The sequence below is a fragment of the Monodon monoceros genome, unplaced genomic scaffold (genome assembly GCF_005190385.1).
Source record: "Monodon monoceros isolate NGI ecotype Baffin Bay Population unplaced genomic scaffold, NGI_Narwhal_1 Super_Scaffold_14, whole genome shotgun sequence".
Taxonomy (NCBI): Eukaryota; Metazoa; Chordata; class Mammalia; order Artiodactyla; family Monodontidae; genus Monodon; species Monodon monoceros.
The window spans coordinates 58535863-58562715 of record NW_021703770.1 but is presented as its reverse complement, the minus strand read 5'-3'; the positions used below and the strand labels follow the sequence as shown (position 1 = coordinate 58562715).

Here is a 26853-nt window from a genome sequence, read left to right as displayed (position 1 = left end):
ACACCTGCCACCCTGTGCCGCTGGTGGAGGCCCGGAGCAGGGAGGGTCAGGGTCAGGCATGGTATCCTGCAGTGTCTGGGCTGGGGTATGGCAGTGGCCACCCCACCTGGGCTGGCAGCACCGCGGCACTGTTTAGTGGGTGACTAGGTGGGGGCCAGACGGTCTGCCCCGCGGCAGGCAGCTCATGGAGGTATTGCACAGAGGTTGCAAAACCTTTGAGGGTCACTTGTGGATCTGCAGGCCTGTGGTAAAGAAAGATGCCCGATTTGGCTTCCTTGCCCCGTTCTGGGGTATGAGGCATCTGGCAGCATGTGGGAGGGCGACCCTGTCAGGCCCAGGCTTTGCACAGGTGTCCCCCCGCTCCCACCCCCAGGTCATTGTGGAGCAGCCCCTGGGTGCCTGTGAGCTTCTACACTTACCTTGCACCCTGTGCCAGGGAACATTCCCTCAGATTCTTTCATGCCTGGGGTACCTTCTCTTCCTCCTTCCAAACTTCCTGAGCCTGGCTTAGGTCACTTTCTCCTGACCAGCTTCAGGCACCTTCTGGGAACGAGCAACGGAATATAAATTGCAAAACTTCAGTGATTCTGCCTCAGAGTTAAATGCTCTGATATTTGTGTTTACAGTCGGCATTGTACAATATAAAGGGGAGTGGTAAAATTCATGCTAATGATTAAAATTTTTGTTTTATTTTGAATACATTAAATAGGAAACAAAAAATATGGCAGTGACTGTAGTTAGCGCTGCTGTGTGGTGTATCTGTAAGTTGCTAAGAGAGTAGATCCTAAAAGCTCTTATCACAAGGAAAAAAACCATTTTTTTTTCTTTCTTTTTCTTTTTTTTTGGTTTTATGAGGTGATGGATTACCGTGATAATCATTTGGCAGTGTATGTAGGTCAAGTCATTATGCTGTACACCTTAAATTTCTGTGCTATATGTCAATTATATCTCAATAAAATTGAAAGAAAAAAATTTTAAAACTCATGACTAGTCTAGAGAGAGGGAGAGAGAGACTATGGAAGAAAGGAAAAGACTTTATATTTTAGTACCTTTAATGGATGTTTCCCGTGCTTTCTGAATAAGTGCCCTCCCATTTTCATTTTGTGCTTAGCCTTGCAAATTATGTAGCTGATTTTGGAGCCAGGTATGCAGGGACCAGGTAGTACCAAGAGCTGGAAATTCAGAAGTGCCCAAAGCAAAGCCCCTGTCCTCATGGAGCTTGTAGGCCAGTGGAGGAAACAAGATGGTAACTAGGTCACAAAAGAAGATAAAGATGAAAGTGAAATAAGATTCAGTTTACGATAAGTGCTGTCAAGGAAAGCAGCAGGATGATGAGACAGAGCATAATGAGGGAGGTTACCTGAGATGGAGGTCACGGGAGGCATTTACCTCCTTTTCTCTTCACCACTGTCACTGCCTCCTGGGCTCTCATGGATCTCCCTGACTTTCAGTGCTACCCTTAAATCCAGCTACTATACAGTCATGTGACTCATCTCTCTAAACAAACTCTGACCATTTCACATCCTTGGATGTTTCCCTATCACCTCCATTCTCTTAGTGTGGAAGCTGAGTGCATTCACACTTACTTCTTCAGGTTTACTTCTTAGCACTCCTGTTGCTTCTATTTTTTTTTTTTTTTTTTTCGGTACGCGGGCCTCTCACTGTTGTGGCCTCTCCCGTTGCGGAGCACAGGCTCCGGACGCGCAGGCTCAGCGGCCATGGCTCACGGGCCCAGCCGCTCCGCGGCATGTGGGATCCTCCCGGACCGGGGCACGAACCCGCGTCCCCTGCATCGGCAGGCGGACTCTCAACCACTGCGCCACCAGGGAAGCCCCCTGCTGCTTCTTTGCTTTAATAACATTGAGCCCCTTGCAGGCATACATGTAAGCTATACTGATTTTCACCTTCCTGCCTTTGCTCCTCTTTTTCCAGCCACCTGGAATGTACCCCCTGCCTTCCTTCCCATCTTTTATGACGGTCCTACTGTCACAATAACAATAATATTAACATCAACTATAATATTCATAACATTATCATTATTATTTGCAAGATGCCATGGGAGGGGGGTCTAGAAAGGAGTAACAGTTAATGTTATAATAAATGACATTTGAATGTTAATAACATTTAATGAGTGCTATGTTCCAGGCCTTGTTCTGAGCGCTTACATGTATTAACTTATATAGCCCTTGTGGACAGAGAATGTCACCTGCCATATCAGTAAACAAAGAATGTTGTGGCCATCAAGGCTTCAGCCACTGCAGCCGCCCCCTCCCTTCCCTCCCTTTCCCCCCGCACCATGGTAGACTCTGAGGGGTTTCAGGATGGAGAACACAGGATACCGGCCCTAGATAGTTAAGATGCACATCAAAGGAATGATTCAGCGAGCCCAGACTCTTGCATCTTCCCATACATGGAAAAGTGCTAAATTCATGAACTTGAGAGGTCTGGTTTTTCTTTAATTTACAGTAATCTTTTGATGTTCCGACTGCCTCAGTTTTTTTTGGAAAAACTTCTATATATTCTGGCTCCTCGCTTACCTCTTTGGAGCAGTGCCTCAGAACTATCTGAGAGACTGTCTCCCAGGCTTAAGTCCTCAGTACGTCCACCGAATAAAGCATAATTCTTAACTATAGGCTGCGCATTTTTTTCATTTGACACCCTCAGAATACTCCTGTGAGGTAGGTGTTATTATCCACTGCCTCGTTTCACTGAGGCACAGAGAAGTTAAGTGACTTGTCCAAGGTCACACACTGAGTAAGTAGAGGAGCTGGGATTCAAATCCAAGCAGTTCAGGTCCCAGAGCCATCACTCTTAACAAAAGTGCTATCCTGCCTTTATCCTTACTGCATCTTTTCATTGCACATTGTATTTGGAATGGTTTCTTTGCATGTCTGTGTCCCCAAAAGACTTTAACTCTTTGAGGGAAAGGATAGTATTGTACTAACCCTTGTATCCCCAGTCCCTGGTACATAGTAGGCTTTCGATAAATATTGGTTGAACTATTAAATTTGAATTGGATTAGCCTTGAATGAAAGATCATAAGATCATGAAGATATGATCACTTTACTAAGTTCAAGAACCAACATCTTAATGTATTAGTACCCCTAATAACAATACTCCCAGAAGCAAATAAATAAATGCTTATTTGTGAGAAATGAAGGTATAGATGTAGACATAATCTATTCGTTTGCTGGTAAGGATTGTCTTTAGCCAACTTGGAGAAAAATAATCAATACAGTTTGCACTTGACTATTTATATTACTTTAAGAAAGATTTTTGGTCAATACTGCTTTTGTTAGAGGTTCAGAACATTTCTCTTTCTATCCCTACCCTGTAAGTTCACTCCTTTGTTGTTTCTGACTGGGTCAGTGGAGTGTGGTTTTTCCTGCATTTCTGACTCTGTCCCACGTCTTCCTCAGCACCAGGCCCATGGCTGTGCATTTCAAGTGACTACATAGCTAGGCTTCTCGGTGGTGGGATTGGAAGGAGATTTGGTATCCTGGCTGCCCTCCCAAATCTCTCCTCCACCTTTAGGAAGATTTTTCTTTATCATTCCCTGCTAAGAGGCAGCAACAATAAATATGCACATACGTAACTTGGGATGAAGCATATTAGCACTAGCTTGTTCATGATTCATTCATTATTGAGACCAGTGGGCCTTACAAGTTTGTATCCGCTAAGGGATGAGATATAGGCTGATACTGAGAGGGGCTGGCTCAGTGTGGCAGAGGAAGCCGCAGGAGAATCGTAGCCAGGGTATAAGATTCATTATTTCTCTACAATTTTGCTTGGGATTGCTTCTGCCAGTAGTAAAATTGTAAGAGGTGCACTGTGGACTACAAACAAAAAAAATCACCTGATGTTAGCCAATAACTTTTTGTATTTTGTATTTTGGTTGTAGAGACTGTGAACACAACAATATCATTCTCCTTCAAGGGAATACGATTTTCTGAGGTATTGTTCAAGTCATTTTGTACTTCCTTAACCTTTTGCAGTAACAGATGTGTTAAGAATTTGAAACAAGTGATTCACAGCTTCTAAAAATATCGATTCAAGATTAAGATGTTCAAGGCTTTTTTTCACTTCTTTTTGGTTTTCGATATTTTGCTCTTTCTTCTTTCTGTGGAATATGGAAAAAATAGAAAACTTACACCAAAGAAAGCCCTTTTTAAATTTTATTTTTTCCTTCCAACATACCTTGCTAAAAGTAATGCTCATTGTTAATATGTCGAATGATCTTTGGGTGAAAGCACTGTAGGACCATTGTGTATAACTCAGTGACTGCCTCCATGGATAATAATGATGTAATTTTAGATATTTGCATTAGAAATGCAATGAAATTTTGCACATGTTTCACTTTTGGTAACTATTTTAAGATAAACATTAATAATGCATATTCTTTACCTATTTTGTTACAAATTATATCTAATGTTTGAAGATTTCATAGGCTAGGCTAGAAAACTGAGAAAGTAAAAACCAATTCAATTTAAATGGCTTTCTCCTAGTAAGATAAAATTCTTATAAAAGTCTTACAAAATAGAAGCATCTAACATTTTATATTACTTGTATTTCTTACTACTCGTTTTAGGGACGATACAAGTGTATTACAGAAGCCATTGCTGGGAACACTGAAGAAAGGCTCCTTTGCTTGAACTTTACCGTCATATACCACCCTGATTTCAGTTAGAATAAATCGAGTATATGTTTTTACTTTTCAAAGGTTTCATTCTTCATTTAAAATCTTTTTTTTTTTAATTTATTTATTTTATTTATTTATTTTTGGCTGTGTTGTGTCTTCTTTGCTGCGCGCAGGCTTTCTCTAGTTGCGGCACGCGGGGGCTACTCTTCGTTGCAGTGCACAGGCTTCTCATTGCAGTGGCTTCTCTTGTTGTAGAGTACGGGCTCTAGGCGTGTGGGCTTCAGTAGTTGTAGCACGCGGGCTCAGTAGTTGTGGCTCGTGGGCTCTAGAGCACAGGCTCAGTAGTTGTGGCGCACGGGCTTAGTTGCTCCGCGGCATGTGGGATTCTCCCGGACCAGGGCTCGAACCCGTGTCCCCTGCATTGGCAGGCGGATTCTTAACCACGGCTCCATCAGGGAAGTCTTTTCACTTAAATTTTTTTTTTGCACAGTGTATTAGTTTGCTAGGACTGCCATAGCAAATACCACAGACTGGGTGGCCTAAACAACAAATTTATTTTTCACAGTTCTGGAGGCTAGAAATCTGAGATCAAAGTGTCAGCAGATTTGGTTCCTTTTGAGGCCTCTCTCCTTGGCTTGTAGATGGCCTTCTCCTCCCTGTATCTTCACATTATCTTCCCTCTGTGCGTGTGTCCTAGTCTCCTCTTCTTATAAGGACACCAGTCATATTGGTTTAGGGCCCCCCTGAGTGACATCATTTTACCTTAATTACCTGTTTAAAGACCCTGTCTCCAAATCCAGTTGCATTCAGAAGTACTGGGGGTTAGGGCTTCAGCATGTGAATTTTGAACGTTCACAATTCAGCCCATAGCACACATAGACACATAGCCCATAATACAGCCTCTTCAATCGGTCAACTTCTCTCCATTTCCTGCCTCTACTCTGGGACAAGTTGCCAGCATTTCTCCCCTGGACTCCTCTGCTGCCTCCTGACTGATTGTCCTGCACCTGGTCAGGTACCTCAGGTAAGTTATCCTCCACAAAGGTAGTTTCAATAATACTTTCAAAATACAGGTCCTGTCACGTCACTGCAGTGCAAATGGAACAAAACAAAACAAAAACAAACAAGGCCCTTCCTATGGCTTTTGATGCCTTTCGGGATAAAGCTGGAATCTTTCAGAGAGTATGCCAGGCCCTGCCCACCCTTTCCCTCTCCAGCCCCTTTTCCCACCACCCTCCCCTTGCTCTCTGTGTTCCAGAATGTGCCATACTCCCTCCTACTCCAGGACCTTCACCCACACAGTTCCCTCTACCTCAGCCCCATGCCTCCACATTACCCGACCTTTACCCCTTATCAGTAACAGGTGTGGATCTTCATTGGCTCAGGTGCTACTTTCCCAGGGAATTATCATCAGGTAGCATGAAGCACACCTCTTACACTTTTTTTTTTTTGCAGTACGTGGGCCTCTCACTGTTGTGGCCTCTCCCGTTGCGGAGCACAGGCTCCAGACGCACAGGCTCAGCGGCCATGGCTCACGGGCCCAGCTGCTCCGCGGCATGTGGGATCTTCCCAGACCGGGGCACGAACCTGTGTCCCCTGCATCGGCAGGCGGACTCTCAACCACTGTGCCACCAGGGAAGCCCCTCTTACACTTTTGATACTGGACAGAGGCAGTCCTGAGTAAAATTCTGCAGAAACTATATAACATGGAGCCAGGCTTCCAGTCTCCTGTGGCTTTCTTGGTCCCCCATATCCCTTTCCTCCACCCACCTTTACCTCATCCAGGCAGGGCCAGCTTTCTTTGTGATATGCTTTTGTCTACCTGTGTCCCTTCCTTCCAGTTCTTGACACTCCTTTTGTCATTATATCCACCATCTGTCACAAGACTCAACTCCATGATCCCAGACAGGGTAGTCAGCTCAGTTTTGCTCAGCACTCTTGACCCAGCACCTAGCATAGTACTTAGGCTTGAATTTGCTCTGAATCCATATTTGTTGAATGGATAAACAAACATTTTCTTCTTAGAAAATATTCAAATAATAGGTTAACTATAGAAAGCAATATTCCTGCAATCATTCAACTAGTATTTATTGAGCTCCTGCTATATGTCAGGCCCTGTTCTAGATGCTGGGGATACAGCATTTAACAACCCAGGCAAGACATATCCCTGCCCTCATTGAGTTTATATTTTTGTGGGAAGAGACTGACAACTAAATTACTTTAGAAGTGAGCATGCTTTGTAAGTGTCATGAAGAACAATAAAGCAGGGCAGGGTGTAGGGACCCGGGTGGGGAGGTAGTGGTGGTTGTGCTTTCAGATAGAGTGGTCAGGAAAGGCCCCACTGAGAAGATGATATTTGAAAGAGTTGAGGGAGCAGGCCATGTGGCTTTCTGGGAGTAAAGGCATTGTAGCTGAGAGAACAGCTGATGAAAAGACCCAGGGGTCAAGGAAGAACAGGGAGCTGTTCAGATGAAGTGAGTGAGGGGAGATGAGGTCAGAGAGGTGTACGCGTTGGCGGTGGGTAGGCACGTGCTGTAGAGTTTGATAGGCCATTGGTAGGGCTTTGGCCGTTGCTCTGAATGAGATGGAAAGCTCCTGGAGGGGTCTATGTGGGAGAACGATGTCAGCTCACATTTTAAAAAGTCTTATTCTGGCAGCCATCTGCTTAGACATGGGAAAAAACTAGGGAGCTTTTTGTGATCATCTAAGTAGGAAAGGAAGGAGGAAGTTGGGAGACTTTTGAAGTAATCCAGGTAAAAGATGATGGAGGAGGTGGTGAGAAGTGACCTACAGTGGATATATTCTGTAAGTAGAGACAACTCCAAAAATACTTTTGTCGATGGGTTGTAGGTAGGATATGAGACAGAGAGTGGAGTCAGGGATGATTCCAACTTTTTTGCTTGAGCAAATGGAAGGATGGAGTTGCCATTACTTGAGATGGGAAAGTCAGGGAGGAGCACGTTTTAGGAAGGGAAACCAAGAACTTTGTTATGGACATGTTGAGATATCATTAGACATCCAAGTGGAGACTTCCTAAAGGCACTGGATAAATGAGGAGAGGTCTCCTGGGCCAGAGATCGACACTTGGAAGTTGCCAACACGTAGACAGGAGTGTTGAGAGAGAAAGTAAGAGGTCCAAGGATTGAGCCCTGGGGTTCTCCCTCATCAGGGAGTGGGAGGTTTAGGAGGAGCCAGCAAAAGAGAGGGAGTGGCCATGGAGGTAAGAGGAAAACCTGGAACGCTGGCCTATTGGAAGTCAGGTGAAGAAACTCTTTCCACAATTTTCATCTGCTGATCTGTTAAATAAGATGAAGACTGAGTGTTGACTTGGATTTTGCATTGTGGAGGTCTGTGATTTGATAATGTCACCAATAGAGAGTCCCCTGAATTTTCTAAGCATCAGTTCCAACCATGTGCCACCCAAATGTAGGGGTCATTTATTAAGCTCTCTGCAATGCTCTGTGCAATCCCCACTCACTAAGGTTTGAGGTAGGAGGGCAGGTCCTTACCCACCTCCATTTCGTCCTTTAAGAGGAGGGGTTTGGGTTGAGGGTCACAGCACAGCTTTCTCTAAAAACACTTCCACAAATCTCCTTTAAGATCCTCCCCTGCATAAAAGATCCCTTGACCCTTTTTTATACTTGATGGAAATACTTTTATTACTTGGTGTAAATATTTTTTATATACTTCATGTATGATGTAACTTTTGAACTCTTGAGGGGGTTCCAGAGCTGGGGAATGGGTTATCAGACATTCCCTATTCCTTGATGTTGTTCTTCTATAGCCACAGCCCTAGCTCCAGGAATGGATCCTGATTTGCTAGATCAGCCAGTGTGGGGTATTCTCCAGGGAATTATTGGTCCAGTTGGGCACGTGACTGAAATTGGCTCAGTCAGACGGCAAAAAATACTAAAATTCCTTGGCCGGCTCACTGGATATAAACAAGGAGGATATTGCCTCCATTTCTGCTGACAATCATCTGATGACCAAAGGGGAGCCAGACTTTAGATGAAGCCAATGCTGTGGACAGAAGAATAGAGAATTAGAAAGAACCTGCAACTCTGCAGACACTGTTGAGTCATTGAGTTAACTAAGCCAGATCCTGCCATACCTCTGGACAGTCCTGTTATTGGTTTAGTGAGTTGGAGTCAGGACTCTATTACTTGCAGCTGAAAGCATTCTCGTTGATTTACAACTACACGGTCTGACTCATCCCAGAAGTCAGGTTAATTTCAGATTCTGTAACTCCCTTTGCTCCCTTCTCACTTTTTCCATTGCTTTTTTTTTTAATTTAATTTTTAAAAATTGAGGTGGCATTGATTTATAAAGTTGTATATTTCATGTGTACATCATTATATGTCTACTTCTGTGTACCCTGCAGCAGGCTCACCACCAAAGATTTAGTTTCCATCTGTCCCCGTATGGTTGATCCCCTTTACCATTTCACCCTCTCCCCACCCCTCTCTGGTAGCCACTACTCTGTTCTCTGTATCTACAGTTTGTGTTTGTTTTTTCCATTGCTTTAACCCTTCCATTGCTGATACTTGTGGGGCAACTTATCTATTAGGCATAGTGGGCACAGTGCTTAAGGCCCTCAAAAATGTTTTAAAATTGCCCCTCCCCCTTCAGTGTTGACCCTGAACCCTCTTTTCTTTTTATGTTTTGGGGGAGGAGCCACCACATCAGCAGCCATCATCAACCAACCAGTGGGATCTACTTAGTGGTAAGTGGATTAGCTGTTTAAATGCTAAGGGTCACTGGCCTGACCACACCACAGCAAGGCCACTCAGGTTCCTGCAGAGATGGCCTCAGTTTCCACCTTTGCCCCCAAATGTTTACTTCTTGCCTGATTGAGGAGGAGGGTTTCGAGACCCCAGATTGGAGGCCATTGAGCTCTTACCCTGCCTTGCCGTGTAGATACATGATATGAAGTGGGGATGGTGGGCTAAGGGGCTCTGACTGTCAGTTGGAGATACTTGCCTCATGTAGATCAAGCTTTAATGTTTTTCTCACATCCTAGTGATAGCAGACCCTACACCAAGTGGATATCAGAGTTAATACTGTGAGGAGACAAAATAATGAGAGTAGTTTTACCAAAGATCATAAAATATCACATAATGTCTGCATTTTACCACTGATTTGAGTACATCCTTAGAAAACAGAATGTAGCAAAAACCCAGGACATTTTTAGAAATTGTATGCTCTCTAGCAACTTTGTGTGAATTTTTTTACAAGCACTGTTTTTTGTTATATAAAATGTTATAAAAATAGAAGCAAATGTTTAAAAATTTTAATTTCTCTTAAAATCAGAATTTAAAAAACAAATATAACAATGAATATATAATAACGAATCTAGTCTGGGTTATATTCATCTTTATGCCAAGTCAATTATAAAATATACTTTATTGTTTTTTTTTGTTTGTTTGTTTGTTTTGTGGTACGTGAGCCTCTCACTGCTGTGGCCTCTCCCGTTGTGGAGCACAGGCTCCGGACGTGCAGGCTCAGTGGCCATGGCTCACAGGCCTAGTCGCTCCACAGCATGTGGGATCCTCCCGGAATGGGGCACGAACCCGTGTCCCCTGCATCGGCAGGGGGACTCTCAACCACTGCGCCACCAGGGAAGCCCCCTAAAATATACTTTAAAAAAAGTTTTGTTTATTTATTTGGCTGCTCTGGGTCTTAGTTGTGGTACATGGGATCTTCGTTGCCTCGTGTGGGATCTTCAGTTGTGGCATGCTGGATCCTTTTAGTTGTGACATATGGGATCTTTAGTTGTGGCATGCAGCCTCCTTTAGTTGTGGCACGTGGGATCTTTGGTTGTGACATGCAAACTCTTAGTTGCAGCACGTGGGATCTAGTTCCCTGACCAGGCATTTAACCCGGGCCTCCTGCATTGGGAGTGCGGAGTTGTAACCACTGGACCACCAGGAAGTCCCTAAAATATACTTTTTAATATATGTATTTTTGAAGCAGAAAGGGGGCCCATGAAAGCAAAAGCACTAGGACCCAAGAAAGTCATAACATGGTTCTGATGCTTGGTTACTACACTCTCTGCTTTGGGGACTTTTGCTAATATTAGAAGGTTGCTAGATGAATAGACTTCTTCAGTGTTTATTTAATGCCTATTTTTTTCCAGGCACTGTGCTAGGCCTTGAAGATGTGGAGGTAAACAAGACAAACAAGAATAGCTCCTCCCTTCACAGAATTTTTGATCTAGTAAGAAAATCGAACAACAAAACAAGTGATTATTGGAAAATATGATGGGGGGTCATTGTTGGAGGGGAAGAATAGAGTGGTGGGGCAAGATACAAGAGGAGAATTGAATCTAGTCTAGGGGGATGGGAAAAGATCTCCTGGAGGCAGTGACATGGAGGCTGAGGGTTGGAGGATGAGTTTGAAATTAATCCAAGTGCTATATTCCAGGCATAGGAAAGAGCAGGTGCCAGGTGGAGAGGTGAGAGAAATACAGCATATTCAAGATGTTGAGAACATCTAATAGTTACTGATGCTTATCATGCCAGATGGTGGCCACTTTTCTAGGCATTTTGCAAGTAATAAAGCATTTAATCCTCATAGCTATCTAAGAGATAGGTACTAGTATTATCACCATTTTACAGGTGAGGAAGATAGAGAAGAAGCACAGAAAATTAAAGTAACTTATTCAAGGTTATACACCTAGTAAGTGGCAGAGCTGGTGTTGGATCCTGACAGTCTGGCTCCAGGCTTAGGTTTCTCCTCTTCTTTTCAGGTATAGCTGGGAGTTAAAAAGTGAGAGAGAGAGAGTTGTCGGAGGTGAGGCAGGGGACAGCGCTGCATTGCTGGGCTATCCTTTGCCCTCTTTTTTTTTTTTTTTTTTTTTTTTTTGCAGTACGCGGGCCTCTCACCGCTGTGGCCTCTCCCGTTGCGGAGCACAGGCTCCGGACACGCAGGCCCAGCAGCCATGGCTCACGGGCCAAGCCGCTTCACAGCATGTGGGATCTTTCCGGAGCGGGGCACGAACCTGTGTCCCCTGCATCGGCAGGCGGACTCAACCACTGCGCCACCAGGGAAGCCCCTACAATTGACATCTACTCTTCTACTCTTGTCTCTCATTCCCCAAACCCTCCAATGGCCCATCTAATCATCCTTAGAATGAAATCCTACCATTTGGCCCATAAGACCTGGCATCTTCTGGTCCCCAAAGCCCACCCTTCCAACTTCATGGCCTACTTCTGTTGGCATCTTTCATTTGGTTCTGGCCACACTATCTCCTTACTTTTCCTCCAAAATGTTTAACACATTTTTATCTCTGATCTTTGCAATCATCATTCCCTGAGCATGAAATGTCTTCCAGATATTTACATAATTTATTCATTCTTTCCATTAAATTTTCTGCTCAAATATAACTTCTTCAGAGAGTCCTTCCCTGGTCAGTCTATATAAAATAGAACCCACGGGCTTCCCTGGTGGCGCAGTGGTTGAGAGTCCGCCTGCCGATGCAGGGGACACGGGTTCGTGCCCCGGTCCGGGAAGATGCCACATGCCGCGGAGCGGCTGGGCCCGTGAGCCATGGCCGCTGAGCCTGCGCGTCTGGAGCCTGTGCTCCGCAACGGAAGAGGCCACAACAGTGAGAGGCCCGCGTACCGCAAAAAAACCCAAAAACAAACAAAGAAAAAAACACTCAAAAGCTGGCTTGAAATGTTCACTGTCCAAAACCAGGTCATTTAGTGCATCAAAATATATAAGAACAGTAATAGATTATTATCTATTAAAATATGAAGAGTCTTTAGAGGTGTACAAGTAAGTAAATAAAATAATAAAGAAACAGGAGAGAAGGGAGTATTCTTTCTTACAGTAGAATACCAACTAGTAATGAAGTTAGAAGGAATAATGGAGTTACAAAATTACCAGATTTTAACCATCACAGTGAAGTTTTATTCAGGCAAGAATCATCAATGAAAAAAAAAAAAGCATCATCAATGGATGCTACATCTAGGGAGGGAAAGTCTGAAGAGAAAGGAAGTGTTTACCCAAAGTATCCTCCACCGTTACTTATTAATTACAACAGGAAAAGTAATAACTATCGAGTGGAGAAACGAGAAGACACCTTCACAAAGCAGTCACAGTTAACGTCGCCAATAAAGTGTAAGTGGACATCATGTGTCTCCCGATAGGACTCCTTGAAAAGGACACAATGCCATTCATCTAGCATTGCAGGCAAAATGCACTGAACTTATCATGAGGACACATTAAAGAAACACAAATTGAAGATTGTTGTATAAAATAACTGTTTTCTTGCCAAATACCATGTCATGAAAGACAAAGAAAGGCTGAGACATGGCAACTAAATGAAATAAGTAACCCTTCTTTGGATCCTAGCCCAGACAAAAATTGTTTATAAAGGAAATTATTAGGACAATTGAGATGAAATGTGGACTACATATTAAATTCAAATTCCTTATTAAATTTCTTGATTTTAATAATTATACTATATGTAAGAGAATATCCTTGTTTATAAAGGGTAAAGGGGCATGGTGTATATAATCTACTCTTGAGTGGTTTAGAAGAAAAAATATATATGCACAAACATATTTTATATATGTACACATACACACACATATGCAGAGAGAATTATAAAGCAAATTAGTAAAATATTAAAAATTGGTTAATCTAGGTATACAAGAATTTAACCATTCCTGCAAATTTTCTGTAAATTTAAAACTAAATTCTGAAATTAAAAATTTATTTTAAATGATCTGTAAATAAAAATTTTTAAATTAATTTGAAAAAAGAAATAAACGGGCATTGGCATTATACTTATTTAGTTAAACTAACAGAAGTTGAGATGTGGACTCTCAGAATTCTGCTCCTTTACACAAGAGCCCCAGTGTGTTCCAAAAAGAGTATAGTATTCAGGTAAGATGAGAGAACTTGGAACATGGTAGGTTTACCATAAATATTATTTATCTCCCTTAACGTCCCACTTCCATGTTTTCTTTTTTTATATAATATAGTAATCACAATATATTGACTTTTTTCTTTTTTTAATAATTTTATATTTATTTATTCATTTGGCTGTGTTGGGTCTTAGTTGCGGCACGTGGGATCTTCATTGTGGTGTGTGGGATGTTTTTGTTGTGGCGCACGGGCTCTCGTTGTGGTGCACAGGCTCCAGAGAGTGCGGGCCCAGTGGTTGCGGTGGGTGGGCTCTCTAGTTGTGACGTGCGGGGTCCAGAGCATGCAGGCTCAGTAGCTGCGGCATGCGGGCTTAGTTGCCCCGCAGCATGTGGGATTTTTGTTCCCTGACCAGGGATCGAACCCACGTGCCTTGCATTGGAAGACGGATTCTTAACCACTGGACGACCAGGGAAGTCCCATGTTTTCTTTTATAAACTACTCAAAGATGGAAATTTCCAGTGCTTTAGAGTGGAAATCAGAGCCTCTAGGCTGCTTTTTTTTTAATCTTCATTTTCATATATATACATATATTTTTTAAATTTTTAAAATTTTTTTAACTTTTGACCCCCTTCACCTATTTCTCTTACCTTCCACACCCGGCCTCTGGTAACTACCAATCTGCTCAATGTATCTATAAGCTTGGTTTTTGTTTTTGTTTAGACTCCACATATAAAAGAGATCATATCTATCATATTTGGCTTTCTCTGTCTGACTTATTTCACTTAGCATAATGCCCTCCAAGTCCATCCATATTTTCACAAATGGCAAGATTTCCTTCTTTGTTATAGAAAAATAATATTCCATTGTATACATCTATGTGTGTGTGTGTACATATATATATCTTACATCTTCTTTAACCATTCATTCATTGACAGACACTTAGACTGTTTCCATGTCTTGAGTATTTATTGTAAATAGCGCTGCCATGAACATTGGGGATCATATATCTTTTCACGTTAGTATTTTTGTTTTCTTCAGATAAATACCCAGAAGTGAAATTGCTGGATCATACAGTAGTTCTATTTTTAATTTTTTGAGGACCCTCCATACTGTTTTCTATAGAAGCTGCATCAATTTACATTCCCATCAACAGGGCACAAGGTTTCCCTTTTTTCTACATTCTCTCCAACATACTTGTTATTTTTTGTCATTGTGGTGATAGCCCTTCTAACAGATCTGAGGTGACATCTCATTGTGGTTTTGATTTGCTTTTCCCTTTGATTGGTGGTGTTGAGCATCTTTTCATTGTACCTGTTGGCAATCTGTATGTCTTCTATAGAAAAATGTCTATGCAGATCTTCTGCCCATTTTTCAACTGGATCGTTTGTTTTTCAGGCCTCTTTTTTATGTCAGTGCCCTCTGTCTGTCACCAGTCACTACTGCTTGTACTGCTGTGCCAGCTCCAGGGTCTGGCCAGTGCCTGTCAGCCACTGGGTGGGCTTCAGATCATGACTGGGTCATGACCAGGTGGGCAGAGTTCTCTGTCACTGGACTAGTCCCGGTGCACAGAGCCCTCGCTCTAGTTGGTTTGCTGATGGAAGCCAGGAAACATTGATCCCAGACCTGGATCTATCACGCATCTGACCTCAGGCTTTATCATCCTCACCTGCCAAGTGACAGGTTTGAACTGGATCATCTCTAAAGGCCATGGCTTGATGAAACAGGAAAACCTAAAACATGATTTACCCTCTTAAAGAATTCTATTACTTTCTAATTTTATCTTGGGTGTTTTATGTTCTTAGAGCATAGAGAGTTTATATAATGTGAGTCAAAAATTAGACATGAACCCAAACCCTCACTTTCCATTTTAAATTAAATTTTTGTTCACAGAGAATAGTGGAATATTAGGAATGTAAAAGAAATCCTTCAAGTTGACAACCCACTGGGTACAAGACAGCTGAAATGTATGAGACAGAAGCCATTTCTTCTTCTTTTTGTTAAAAGTAAGTTAATGTGGTTAACTCATGGCTGTTTAAGAGGGATAATTTGCTCAGAGGGAAGAAAAAGTGGTCATCCTTGAATTTTTAAAGGGAAATTATAAGGCAATGTAAGTCTGTGAGCATCTCAGCTTCTGACTGTCCCTGATCGAGCTCTTATATGCTTTGCCTTCTACCCAGACACACCTCTTCATCTCTCTCAGAAGAGTACTGTCTGATGATCTTTGTTCCCTAATAACTGTGCGCAAGAATAGATATGATTCTCCTTTCATTCAGAATATCTGCCCTGAGTTCTATTCTGTGCCAGGTGCTGTGCATGGAGGATACAAATAGAAAACACTTCCCTGGCTGCAGGGCCTTCACAGGCTTGTCAGTCCAGAAATTAGAGGATAAAAAGTGAATCAAGCAAAGATCAAATGGGAAAGAGTGGCTTCATGCCCTAACGCTACCTAACAATAAAAATCTCTCAAAGAACAACAGGTGAAAATGAAAACAAAAACACAAAGGGTACAAAAAAAAATGCCAGTGACAAGAATAAAGAGATTGTTCATTTCCACTTGCAGCATGGTGACTCAAAATCAAACATGGACATTTGCATGGTGTCCATGGTCTATTGTTTTTTTAAAAAAAACAACTTCAGAAAGAGTAAACCAAGTTCAAATAAATTAATGAGAAACTTTAAAAGCTCTTAGCTGTAAGTTATTATTACTGTGTCAGTCAGGGTCCCAGCAGAAAACATGACACATTTAAATTAGGATAATTTAAGGAGCCTTTAGTAAAGAAAGAGTTTACCGAGGCCCAGGTGTGGGGAAACCATGAAGATTAGTGCAGGACCCCAGGGCTAGGAGCAGAGGAACTCCATTATTGCTTTAGGTCAAGGGTAGGGGACCATGTACAGGAACTGGGAGGTAGAGGGTCTGTCTGACGGAAGCGGACATCCCCTACATCCTTTATGCAGCTAGACTAGCCAGAAGTAACCCCACAGGGAGGGACTTCACTCTGCTTCCTCCCTCAGATCTCCTGCTGGGGTCCCCGCTGGCTGAACCCAGTGGAACCAGAAGGCGTGGAAGCAAGCTTCATCCTTACAGGTCAGCCCCCAGGGCACAGAGCAGGGCGGAGAAGGGAGGGGTGAGTGGAAGATGTCCAGAACAACTCCATGACAGGAAATTGAACGTCAGCATTCACAAAGACATTAGCTCACCTTCCCAGCCAACGTTTGACAAAATCCTAGAACAGGTCACTTAATGGTTACTGAATGTGGATGACACACCTTGACAGGGCATCCATCAAAAATTTTGCCATGTATTAGGGACACCTTTTCGAAATTAGTAAGGCAGTGTAATCTAAACAAAAAGGGTGTTCTGCATGTGAGAAAAACCACTTCCTTACTAACCATAAGCAGGAAGCTGTCCTGAATATTTTTTGGTATTGTATGATCAATAACAAAGACCAGGAAAGTCTTACTAAGAAAGTCAGTCTATTCTTGGAGCAGGCTCTGCTAAATCGTGAAGGGCAAATGATGAATTTGCCTTTGTCATCCTTCCCCTTTTCTTTCAGCAATCCCCCATCTCCTTTCCTACATGGCTGTTTGTGTGTTTGTTGTTTATTAGAACTTTTTTATCTTCGTGGCCTTTTGGGGGAAGTGAGCACATTTCCTGATCCACTCATCCTCTGGGGATTTTCTACAGGAAAAGATTTTGTTCTAATTTAATGGAAGAACCAGTTTCCTGAACCAGTTCCCATCCTTAATAAGCCCCCAGGAACAACAGCACAGAATCAGAGGGTTCAAACAACATCATTTGACTTGTATTTTTTTTTTGAGATAAGCACTGTTATTTTTCCCATTTTAAGGAGCATCCACTGTCTATAACCATGCATTCTATTTTTATTTTACTTTTAAAATTTTATCCAAGTATAGTTGATTTACAATGTTGTATTAATTTCTTCTGCAGAACAAAGTGACTCAGTTATACATATATATATTCTTTTTCGTATTCTTTTCCATTATGGTTTGTCAGAGGATATTGAATATAGTTCCCTGTGCTATATATACAGTAGGACACCTCGTTGTTAATCTGTCCTATATAGAGAACAGATTTGCCTCTGCTAATTTCAAACTCCAATCCTCCCCTCCTCTCTGCCTCCCTCCCCCTTAGCAACCACAAGTCTGTTCTCTATATACGTGAATCTGTTTTTACTTTGTAGATATGTTGATTTGTGTTGTATCTTAGGTTCCGCATAAAAGTGATATATGGTCTTTGTCTTTCTCTTTCTGACTTACTTCGCATAGTATGATAATCTCTAGGTCCATCCTTGTTGATGCAAATGGCATTATTTCATTCTTTTTGATGGCTGAGTAATATTCCATTGTATATATGTACCACATCTTTATCCATTCATCTGTTGATGGACATTTAGGTTGTTTCCATGTCTTGGCTATTGTAAACAGTGCTGCTATGAACACAGGAGTGCATGTATTTTGAATTATAATTTTGTCTGGGTATATGCCCAGGAGTGGGATTGCTGGATCATATGGTAGTTCTATTTTTAGTTTTCTGAGGAACCTCCATACTGTTTTTCATAGTGGCTGCACCAATATACATTCCCACCAACAGTGTAAGAGGGTTCCCTTTTCTCCATACCCTCTCCAGCATTTGTTATTTGTAGACTTTTTAATCATGGCCATTCTGACTGATGTGGTGTGGTACCTCATGGTAGTTTTGAATTTGACCACGCATTCTAAAACACCCACTATTGCTTATATATCATGGCTTAAACTAAATCTCGATTTATTAGTTGTAATTTACCATTTGACCTCTTTACACAGCCAAAGAGGCATGGTGGACCCTGCCCCTCACACTGTGCTTCTGGCCCCATGACTTATGGGTGAGCCCAGAGGCTGACCCAGGAGTCTTTCTCCACTGGAAACAGTAGAAAGACTCAGCACGGAGTGACTGAAGGATGGAAGAAGATCTCAGTGGATCAAGTTGCCTCATTTTGAAGGTTGGGTAAAGCATGGTGCCCAGTAACACAATCTTTGTGCACAAGACACAAGAGAAAAGCTATTCTGCTACCTGAGTCCAGTGACAGGCAACTGGTAAATAAATGCCGGGTGTACTGGTCAGGCCTGGCTTTGCATCCTGGCTCAGCCGCGAACTGTGTGATTTATGCCTCCATTTTCCACTCTAAAATACGGCTGATAATAACATTTACCAGCTCAGGTGATGGTGAGGATTACCAGCCAATGCATGTAAGGTGCCAGTGCCTGAGATGCAGTAATCTCTCCACAAATGATGGCTATGAGGATGATAATCAAGATAATTCAATCAACCAAAGTATTGAGTCAGATCCAAGTCCAGGTTATTTTAAATCTCAGGCATGTTTCCCATTTGCTCTCTTGCTTCTATTCTCAGGCTGCTACCTAGGCCAGGCTTAGATCTCTCTCTCTGCTTAACTGGTCTTCCTGCTTCTAGGCTTGTCCCCTCTTACCTTTCCGTCACTCTGCAGCCTCAGATTCTTTGTCCTCACCCCTTCCCACCTATCACATCTCTCCATTTAGTTCTACTTCTCCATCTTTCAAACCACTCTTCTAGGTCTTTTTCTTGCTTGCTTGCTTGCTTGCTTGTGAGATACAGCAGGCATGCAAAAAAAAATGTACAAACTCTGTACACAGTTTAAGGAATGATCGTAAACTACTCAACAACACTGTTGCTCTCCAGAACCCTCTCCACTCCTGTGTGCCCTTCCCTGGTTAAAAAACCAGCCCTCTCTCCAAGAAGTAACCACTATCCTGATTTCTGTGATAACGGTTTTGCTTTTCTTTTTCGTTTTACCACCTATATATGATGAATCACTAGACGATATATCTCACTTTAGTGAATCCAAGAAGTCCTCTTTCTTTTATATTTGAGCATATCTGAAGTGGAGACATGCTTTTGTTGATGGCTTGTCAAGGTTTCATTGGCAGCACGTTTTTTCTTTCCTAGAAGAAGTATAAAATATAAATACAATAATATAAAATAATGGCGCGTTTTACAATTAGTGGCACCTTAGAGTTGATGTAGACTAGTTGTGCTTGCTTTTGAACCATATGAATGAAATTATACTGCACGTGTTCTTTGACCTCTGTCTTTTTTCTTTTTTGGATCAGCAGGATGCTTGTGAGACTCTTTCACTGTTACTGCAAGCAGTTGTAGCTTGTTCATGTTGTCTACTACAAACAACAGTCTTGTGCCAGTGCCCTGGGCTCACAGGGGTTGCAACACTAGGAAAGGACACCATAATTTCTCTCTCAACCACTGCAATTTTTTTTTTTTTTTTCTTTTTTGGGCTGCCCTGCACTGCTTGAGGGGATCTTAGTTCCCTGACCAGGGATTGAACTCCGGCCATGGCAGTGAAAGTGCAGAGTCCTAACCACTGGACTGCCAGGGAATTCCCTCAACTACTGCAGTATTATCCAGACATGAGCTTAACATTAATCCCAGCTAGAGCAGTGTGTTTGAAACACAAATCTGATCATCTTATTCTCCTGCTTAGAACGTTTTAATGGTTTCCCACTGTTATCAGACTAAAGGCTGACATCTCTGATACAGCTTTCAAGCCCTCCAAACCCAGTGCCAGCTCCCACCATCATTCTTATACATTTTCCCTCTATGCTCTACAGCTACAGTGGTCTTCTTTCAGTTTTTTAAACAAGCTTCCCCCAGGCCACTCCTACCCACCCCACCCCCCAGCTGGTTAAGTCCACCCATCCATCAATCTAAGCTCTCACCTCAACTCTTCAAATAAGCATAGGTCATGACCCTTTACTGTGTCTCCTCGGAGAACTCTCTTCCTTTTAGAATATGTATTAGATAGGACACGGATCTGCTGGTGAAACAGAGACTCTGGTGACATTAATGTGATAGAAGTTTATTTTTCGCTCAAAATACACTGTGTGCCTAAGGAGCTGAGGACTTGTCTGGAGGCTCTGTTCTGTCGCGAGCCCAGGATCCTTCTGCCTTGTTGCGTTGACATCTCTAGATTGTTGCTTACCAGCCTGCTCTAAGATGATTCACCACCATCTCACATTCCAGGCGGTGGAAGGGAGAAGGAGGGAAGGGAGGGCACAATCACTCCTTTTAAGTGTATGACTCAGGAGTTCCAATTATTACTTTTACTCACCTCTTACTGATCAGAAGTTGGTCATGTGGCCACACCTAGCTGTAAGGGAAGCTGGGAAAAGTAGCCTTTATTTTGGTTGTCGTATGCCTGGCAGTGAACCTGGAGATCTGTTCCTATAGATGGAGTGAATGGATATGGGGACACCTAGTGGTCCCTGTGGCATAACACCCAACCCTGACTGCATTAAGTAGTCACGGTTAATGTATACACTACATTAATTAGTGTAATTACTTGATTGATGTCCATCTATCCCACCAGACTGTAATCTCTACAAGAGCAGGGACCATATCTATTTTTGCTGACCATTGTGTCCTCATCATCTATCCCCATGCCCGACACATAGTACGACCTTAATAAATATTTGTTGAATGCATGCATGAATGAAGAGATTGGGTCTCTGACTACCTCTTGTTATTTCTGGTGTCACACTTGACACTCCAGCCAGACCAAACCACTTGTGGTTGCCTTAGTTCATTCTCTATTAAAAAAAAAAATTTTTTTTTTTTTGCTAATCTGAAAAGCAAAAATAGTCACCTCACTGTTTAACTTTCTTTGAATTTTGAGATTACACACATTTTTCACATATTTCCATTAATACTTCTTGTTTTGAGATTTGATATGACCAATTCTAACAACATCCTTTGAAGTACTCTAAGAGCTTAACACAGTAGATTTTAGTCAAAGTTAGACAGCATACTCAGGCACTTGCTTAATGAGGAGTAAAATATAATGCTTGGATTAGGGCTTTCGTGCAATTCTACCTGAATGCTATTTCTTAAACCTGAGCTTTCCACAAGAGTTGAGAAGCAAAGAGTTAAAGGTTACATTCCCTGTTTAGAACCTGGAAGGTTGGCGTGATGTTGTGATTTATAATAAGAAATCTGTACTTGGTCTTCCTCTCATTTCTGGCACAGAGCTCCTAAAATCCTTGGCATTTCCTAAGTGTTAAGAGCAATTAAGGTGCCTTGATAGATACGCATAACAAACCCCTTTCAACCACACCTGAGTTTATGTTAATGAGGTGACTTTTGGAAAGGATCTAAGGTTAGGGGCTTGTTGCCAGGGGAATGTGATTGGAGGGTTGGAAATTTCAGTCCCACCCCCTGACCTCCAGGGATGGGAGAGGGGGAGAGGGGCTGGAGGTTGGCCAATGGCCAATGATTTAATCAATCACGCCTGCATAAAGAAGCCGCCATAAAAACGCCGAAGGAAGGGGTTCTGAGAGCTTCCAGGTTGGTGAATGTAGCTACATTCCGGGCCTTACACTCCACGGGGACAGAAGCTCTTGCACTGGGGACCTCACCCTACGTATCTCTTCATCTGGCTGTTCATTCGTATCCTTTAATATCCTTTGTTATAAGCTGTTAATCTAGTAAGTAGACTGGTTTCCTGAGTTCCGTGGGCCATTCTAGCAAATCAATCAAACCTGAGGTGGAGCTTGTGGGAACTTCCGATTTACAGCCAGTTGATCAGAAGCACAGATAACAAGCTGGACGTACGACTGGCATCTGAAGCGGGTGAGTCTGGTGGGACTTGGCTACTAACCTGTGGCATCTGAGGCTATCTCCAGGTAGATGGTGTCAGAATTGAGTTAAATCGGTGGGACACCTGGTAAGTGTCCTCTGAGAATTAAGTTAATTTCCTGATGGTGTGGAAAAAAACACACCCATTGGAGATGGTGTTTTAAATTGCTCTTTAAGGTCATATCCATGAGTTTCAGCAGTCAGTAAAGATTAATGTTGTATTGATAACTGAATAAGTCTGATTAAGGCACGGTGGGAAGGATGGCCAGCTCGCCCACAATTACCCAACCACACCACCGACTACCAGATATTTTCCTTTTTTAAGAGACAATAGGAGTATAGACACACAGGGATTGGAAAGGGTGGGATTAGAGCACCAGAGGGAAACTGTCCTTGAAAACGAGAGAAGCGCGAAAGGGCTGCAGATCCAGCCACTGGTCGAGTTCGCACTTGGCATAAGGACCTGTTCAGGTCACAGCAGCAGTGATTACCAAAGGAGACAGACAAAAGACAAGTACAAGAAAGAGCTGAAACCCCTAGCTCTGTGCTGACTGCCTTCGCGTCTGCATGTCTCCGACAGTCCATATGCGGGCGGCCGCCATGATGCTGTGTCAGTTCCAGGCCACAGCCACCAGCCGCTGCAGCGCAAAAATAAACAGAGGAGAAGGCCGGCTTGGAGCTGGAATGCGGAGGTCGGCTCTTCCGGTGGTCAGCAGGCTTTTTGCCTGACGCTGATTCTCCCAGCTCTCTGGGTGATCTCACCACTCAGGGGGAGGCGGGAGTTCATGTCAGCAGAGTGGAACAGACTCCTTGTCCCTTCAAAGTTGAGAATGCTACTTTCTAGACCCTTCCATATCTCCATATAAATAAACCAAGCCTGGAGAGGCTCCAAGTCACCTCTGTTAAACAAGACAGAATTTAAGCTTCTCCCGAGAGCTTTCTGGTAACCTGATTTCCATTCCGGTGAAGAAGTAAAGGTACGCCCACCAGTGTCATGGTGACAAAGCAGAAAAAATATGAGAAGCTGCCTGTGGACACGTGTTCCAGTGGTTATATCACGCACATGGATTTCCTGTTTCTTAGTAAAATAAATACGAATACTGTCACATTGACAATTCACAAAGTTCCACGTGTTTGGTTTCATCCTCACCTTCTTTGGTTTTTTTTCTTTTTTTATAAATTTATTTATTTATTTTTGGCTGTGTTGGGTCTTCGTTGCTGCATGTGGGCTCTCTCTAATTGAGGTGAGCGGGGGCTACTCTTCGTTGCGGTGCGTGGACGTCTCACTGTGGCGGCTTCTCTTGTTTTGGAGCACCGGCTCTACGCGTGCAGGCTTCAGTAGTTGTGGCACACGGGCTCAGTAGTTGTGCCTCACGGGCTCTACAGTGCAGGCTCAGTAGTTGTGGCACACGGGCTTAGTAGCTACGTGGCATGTGGGATCTTCCAGGACCAGGGCTCGAACCCGTGTCGCCTGCATTGGCAGGCTGATTCTTAACCACTGTGCCACCAGGGAAGTCCCCTCACCTTCTTTGTTGATGAAGTAAAGTAAGAATTTTCTATCCAAAAAAAAAAAAAAAAGATAATCAGAGTATAAAAAATATGAAAGACTTTAATATGGACACACTGAATGAAGCTATAGGAAAAAAATGGAAATATGTGACGGTGGTGGGATTTAGGTTTTATTATCGTTATTTTAACTTTTTTTTAATATTGTTGCTAATGAAGCTAAATCACAGCACCATCACCATCTCCAAAACATAATCACCACCACCAGTTCTGTTAGCAATGTCCTTTTAAAAATACACAAGACCTGGAAATTCCCTGGCAGTCCAGTGGTTGGGACTTGGGTGCTTTCACTGCTGGGGCCTGGGTTCAATCCCGGGCTGGGGAACTAAGATCCCGCAGGCCACGCGGTGCGGCCAAAAAAGAAAAAATACACAAGATCTATAAGATATTATGGGTAATAGAGAAAAGGAGAAGGGCTGTTCTAAATATTAGCATGAATGTGGCCAGTGTGCGGAAGACACATTTTCCTGTATAAGATTCAATTATCATTCTGAAAGCCAAGAGGGGAAGCAATAATTCCAGGGAAAGGAAGCAAAGGGCTCCGATTTCCTTAGTGCTCATGAGCAGGCATTGACATCACTGCTGAGAGAACAGCGTGCTTTCAGACAGAGGGTACGTGCACGTGTGCCACGCTTCTGTGTGCAGATACCCAGCACAACTCCAGCAGCCGGGAACTCAGCAGTTTTGCTCCTGAACCCCACTGAGAGTGACCTCTTAATAAATTCTTCAGTGACTGCTCAGAAATGCATTTGACTATAGATGCCTCAGTGCACACATATTTCCCGCTCGTCATGTAGTTTAGGAAGTTTCTCCCTCGTAATGCCAAAATCTTCAGCAGGGTTCAATTTTACTCACTTCTCAATTCAAATGCCTGAGTTTTTCAAGTTCAACTACTGTCTGAGTGAAATTTACTCAAACAGCTGTTTAGAGAGGCTGAATGTGCAGAAGAAGAAAAAGAAAAAGAAAATGACTTGGTAATATAGTTGGGGAGAGAAGATTATTTCAGAGCAGGGAAGGAGATTTGGGTAGAAGGACAATTTTGACCAATCGGAGGATTCCACGTGAGTGTGTGTGGGGGGGGGGGCAGATAAGAGGGGCTAAGAAAAGAAAGTGGACTTGTGACATAACTGCCTCTATTACAGTTTTATAAAAGCACTGGTGGCAGCCCTGCATAAGCAGATGTATCTGGAAGGCTGCAACTAGCTTCCTCCAATGTAGCCCAGTTTGCCCTGACTAGGCTGATGCATTTCTGACCCTTCCTTTCCTGGTCTGATGGAGGCCTACCCCTCTGGTATTGGAAGGGACAAGGGCCAAAAAGACAAAGGAAGGGGAAAATGCTCAGAACTTACAGGCAGTGGCACCTGGAAACCAGGAACCCCTTTGGGGACATAGTTGAAGCTTCAAGCCCAGCTACAGAAGGAAAGAGTGGTTGGTCGTAGCAGGGGCTCCAGATGCTACTAGAAACGCACCTAGAAAGTGAGGTACCTGGGAATGATGGGAACTTCATTCATAGGATACTTAACTTCTCTGACATCAATTGCATCAGTAAGAGGGCTTGCAAATTCAGATCCCAGATCAGACCAGATAGAGCCTGCTGCATGTAAGATAACGGGGAGGGGTGTGATCATGGCGAATAGAAGCACTTGAGGACATTGTAAATTTACTGTAGGGAGATGTAGAGAACAAACGTATGGACACCAAGGGGGAGAGTGAGGGGGTGGTGGTGGGATGAACTGGGAGATTGGGATTGACATGTATACGCTAATAGGTATAAAATAGATAACTAATAAGAACCTGCTGTATTAAAAAAAAATTTACTGTAGGGGAACAAAATTTGCCACCCCAAAATGTCTCTTTGATATGCAGATTGTTTCAGGCTGAAAACAATCAAATTCCAAAGGACTCAAGAAGAAACTTTGACCTTCCCCCTAACTGCCTAAAAAATGTGGATAGAGGACCTGTTCCAGGAAGGGAACCATCACCGTAGATAACTATACAGATGACCTAGGTGTGTAGACGGGGAAGAATCTAGCAAAGTCTGTTTGTTAAAATTCCTCTCTGTGTCCCACTGTCCCTGCATATTCGGAAAACATTTGTTTACCAAGCATTTGCTTTTTCATCTCCATGTCAGTTGCCTTTCTCCCTTTCAAGTTCCCAAACCACTATCCCCAACATCCTCTTTTGTCTTTAGCTGAAAACAGTATTTAAAGTGAGGTTTCAGCCATTTTGGTGAGTTACTCAGTTTTCCTGGGTCTCTCACATGTATACATGTTGTTAAACTTCTGTGTGATTTTTCTCTTGTTAATCTGTCCATGTCAATGTAACTCTCAGACCAGCCAGAAAAACCTAGAAGAGTAGAGGAAAATTTCTTTCTCCCTGACATAATCATATGAGAATCCCGGCCCAAATTATTCAGATCTTCTGATATTTCAAGAGAAAGTATAAATTTGAATTTTTATGCAAAAAATTTAATCACAGAATGTTGGCAATTGATTTTAAAAGTTTAAAAGTACCACGTGAGACAGACATTGCTGTACCTGCCAAACCACATGTGCACATCCCACAGCCCCTGAAACTCAGTATGCCAAAAATGGAACTCATTAGTCTCTGTTCCCCATTTCAGTGAATGCTTTCACTGACTGCCAGTAGCTCAAGCTAGAAAGATGGGCATCAGCCCTGATTCCTCCCTCCCCCTCACTCCTTACATCCAACTGGTGACCTAGCTATGTGGATTCAACTTCTGAAATCTCACTTATATTTGTCCCCTAACCTACTCTCACTGGCTTTGTTTAGGTTTTCACAATTTCTTTCCTGGCCTAATCCATTTCTCAGCCTTTAGTCTCATCCATTTCTTTTTTTAAATGAAGATTAAAAAAAAATTTTATTTTGGCTGCACCGGGTCTTTGTTGTGGCACGCAGGATCTTTGTTGCAGCACGCGGACTTCTTAGTTGCAGCATGCGTGCGGGCTCTAGTTCCCTGACCAGGGATTGAACCTGGGTCCCTGGCATAAGGAACGTGGAGTCTTACCCACTGGACACACCAGGGAAGTCCCTAGTCTCATCCGGGAAGTCCCTAGTCTCAACCATT

At 42.8% G+C, this 26853-nt stretch overlaps 1 protein-coding gene across 1 annotated transcript in view; it reads left to right on the top strand.

Annotated features, from left to right (window-relative positions):
• The window catches only part of LY96 (lymphocyte antigen 96), a 30918-nt gene extending 26170 nt beyond the window's left edge, over window positions 1–4748 (top strand). Inside the window, exons 4-5 of the mRNA XM_029222451.1 lie at window positions 3902–3954; window positions 4589–4748. Coding sequence (XP_029078284.1) covers window positions 3902–3954; window positions 4589–4687 — 152 coding nt within the window. The 3' untranslated portion in view covers window positions 4688–4748. The remainder of the gene's footprint in view (window positions 1–3901; window positions 3955–4588) is intronic.
• Window positions 4749–26853: the final 22105 nt, after the last annotated feature.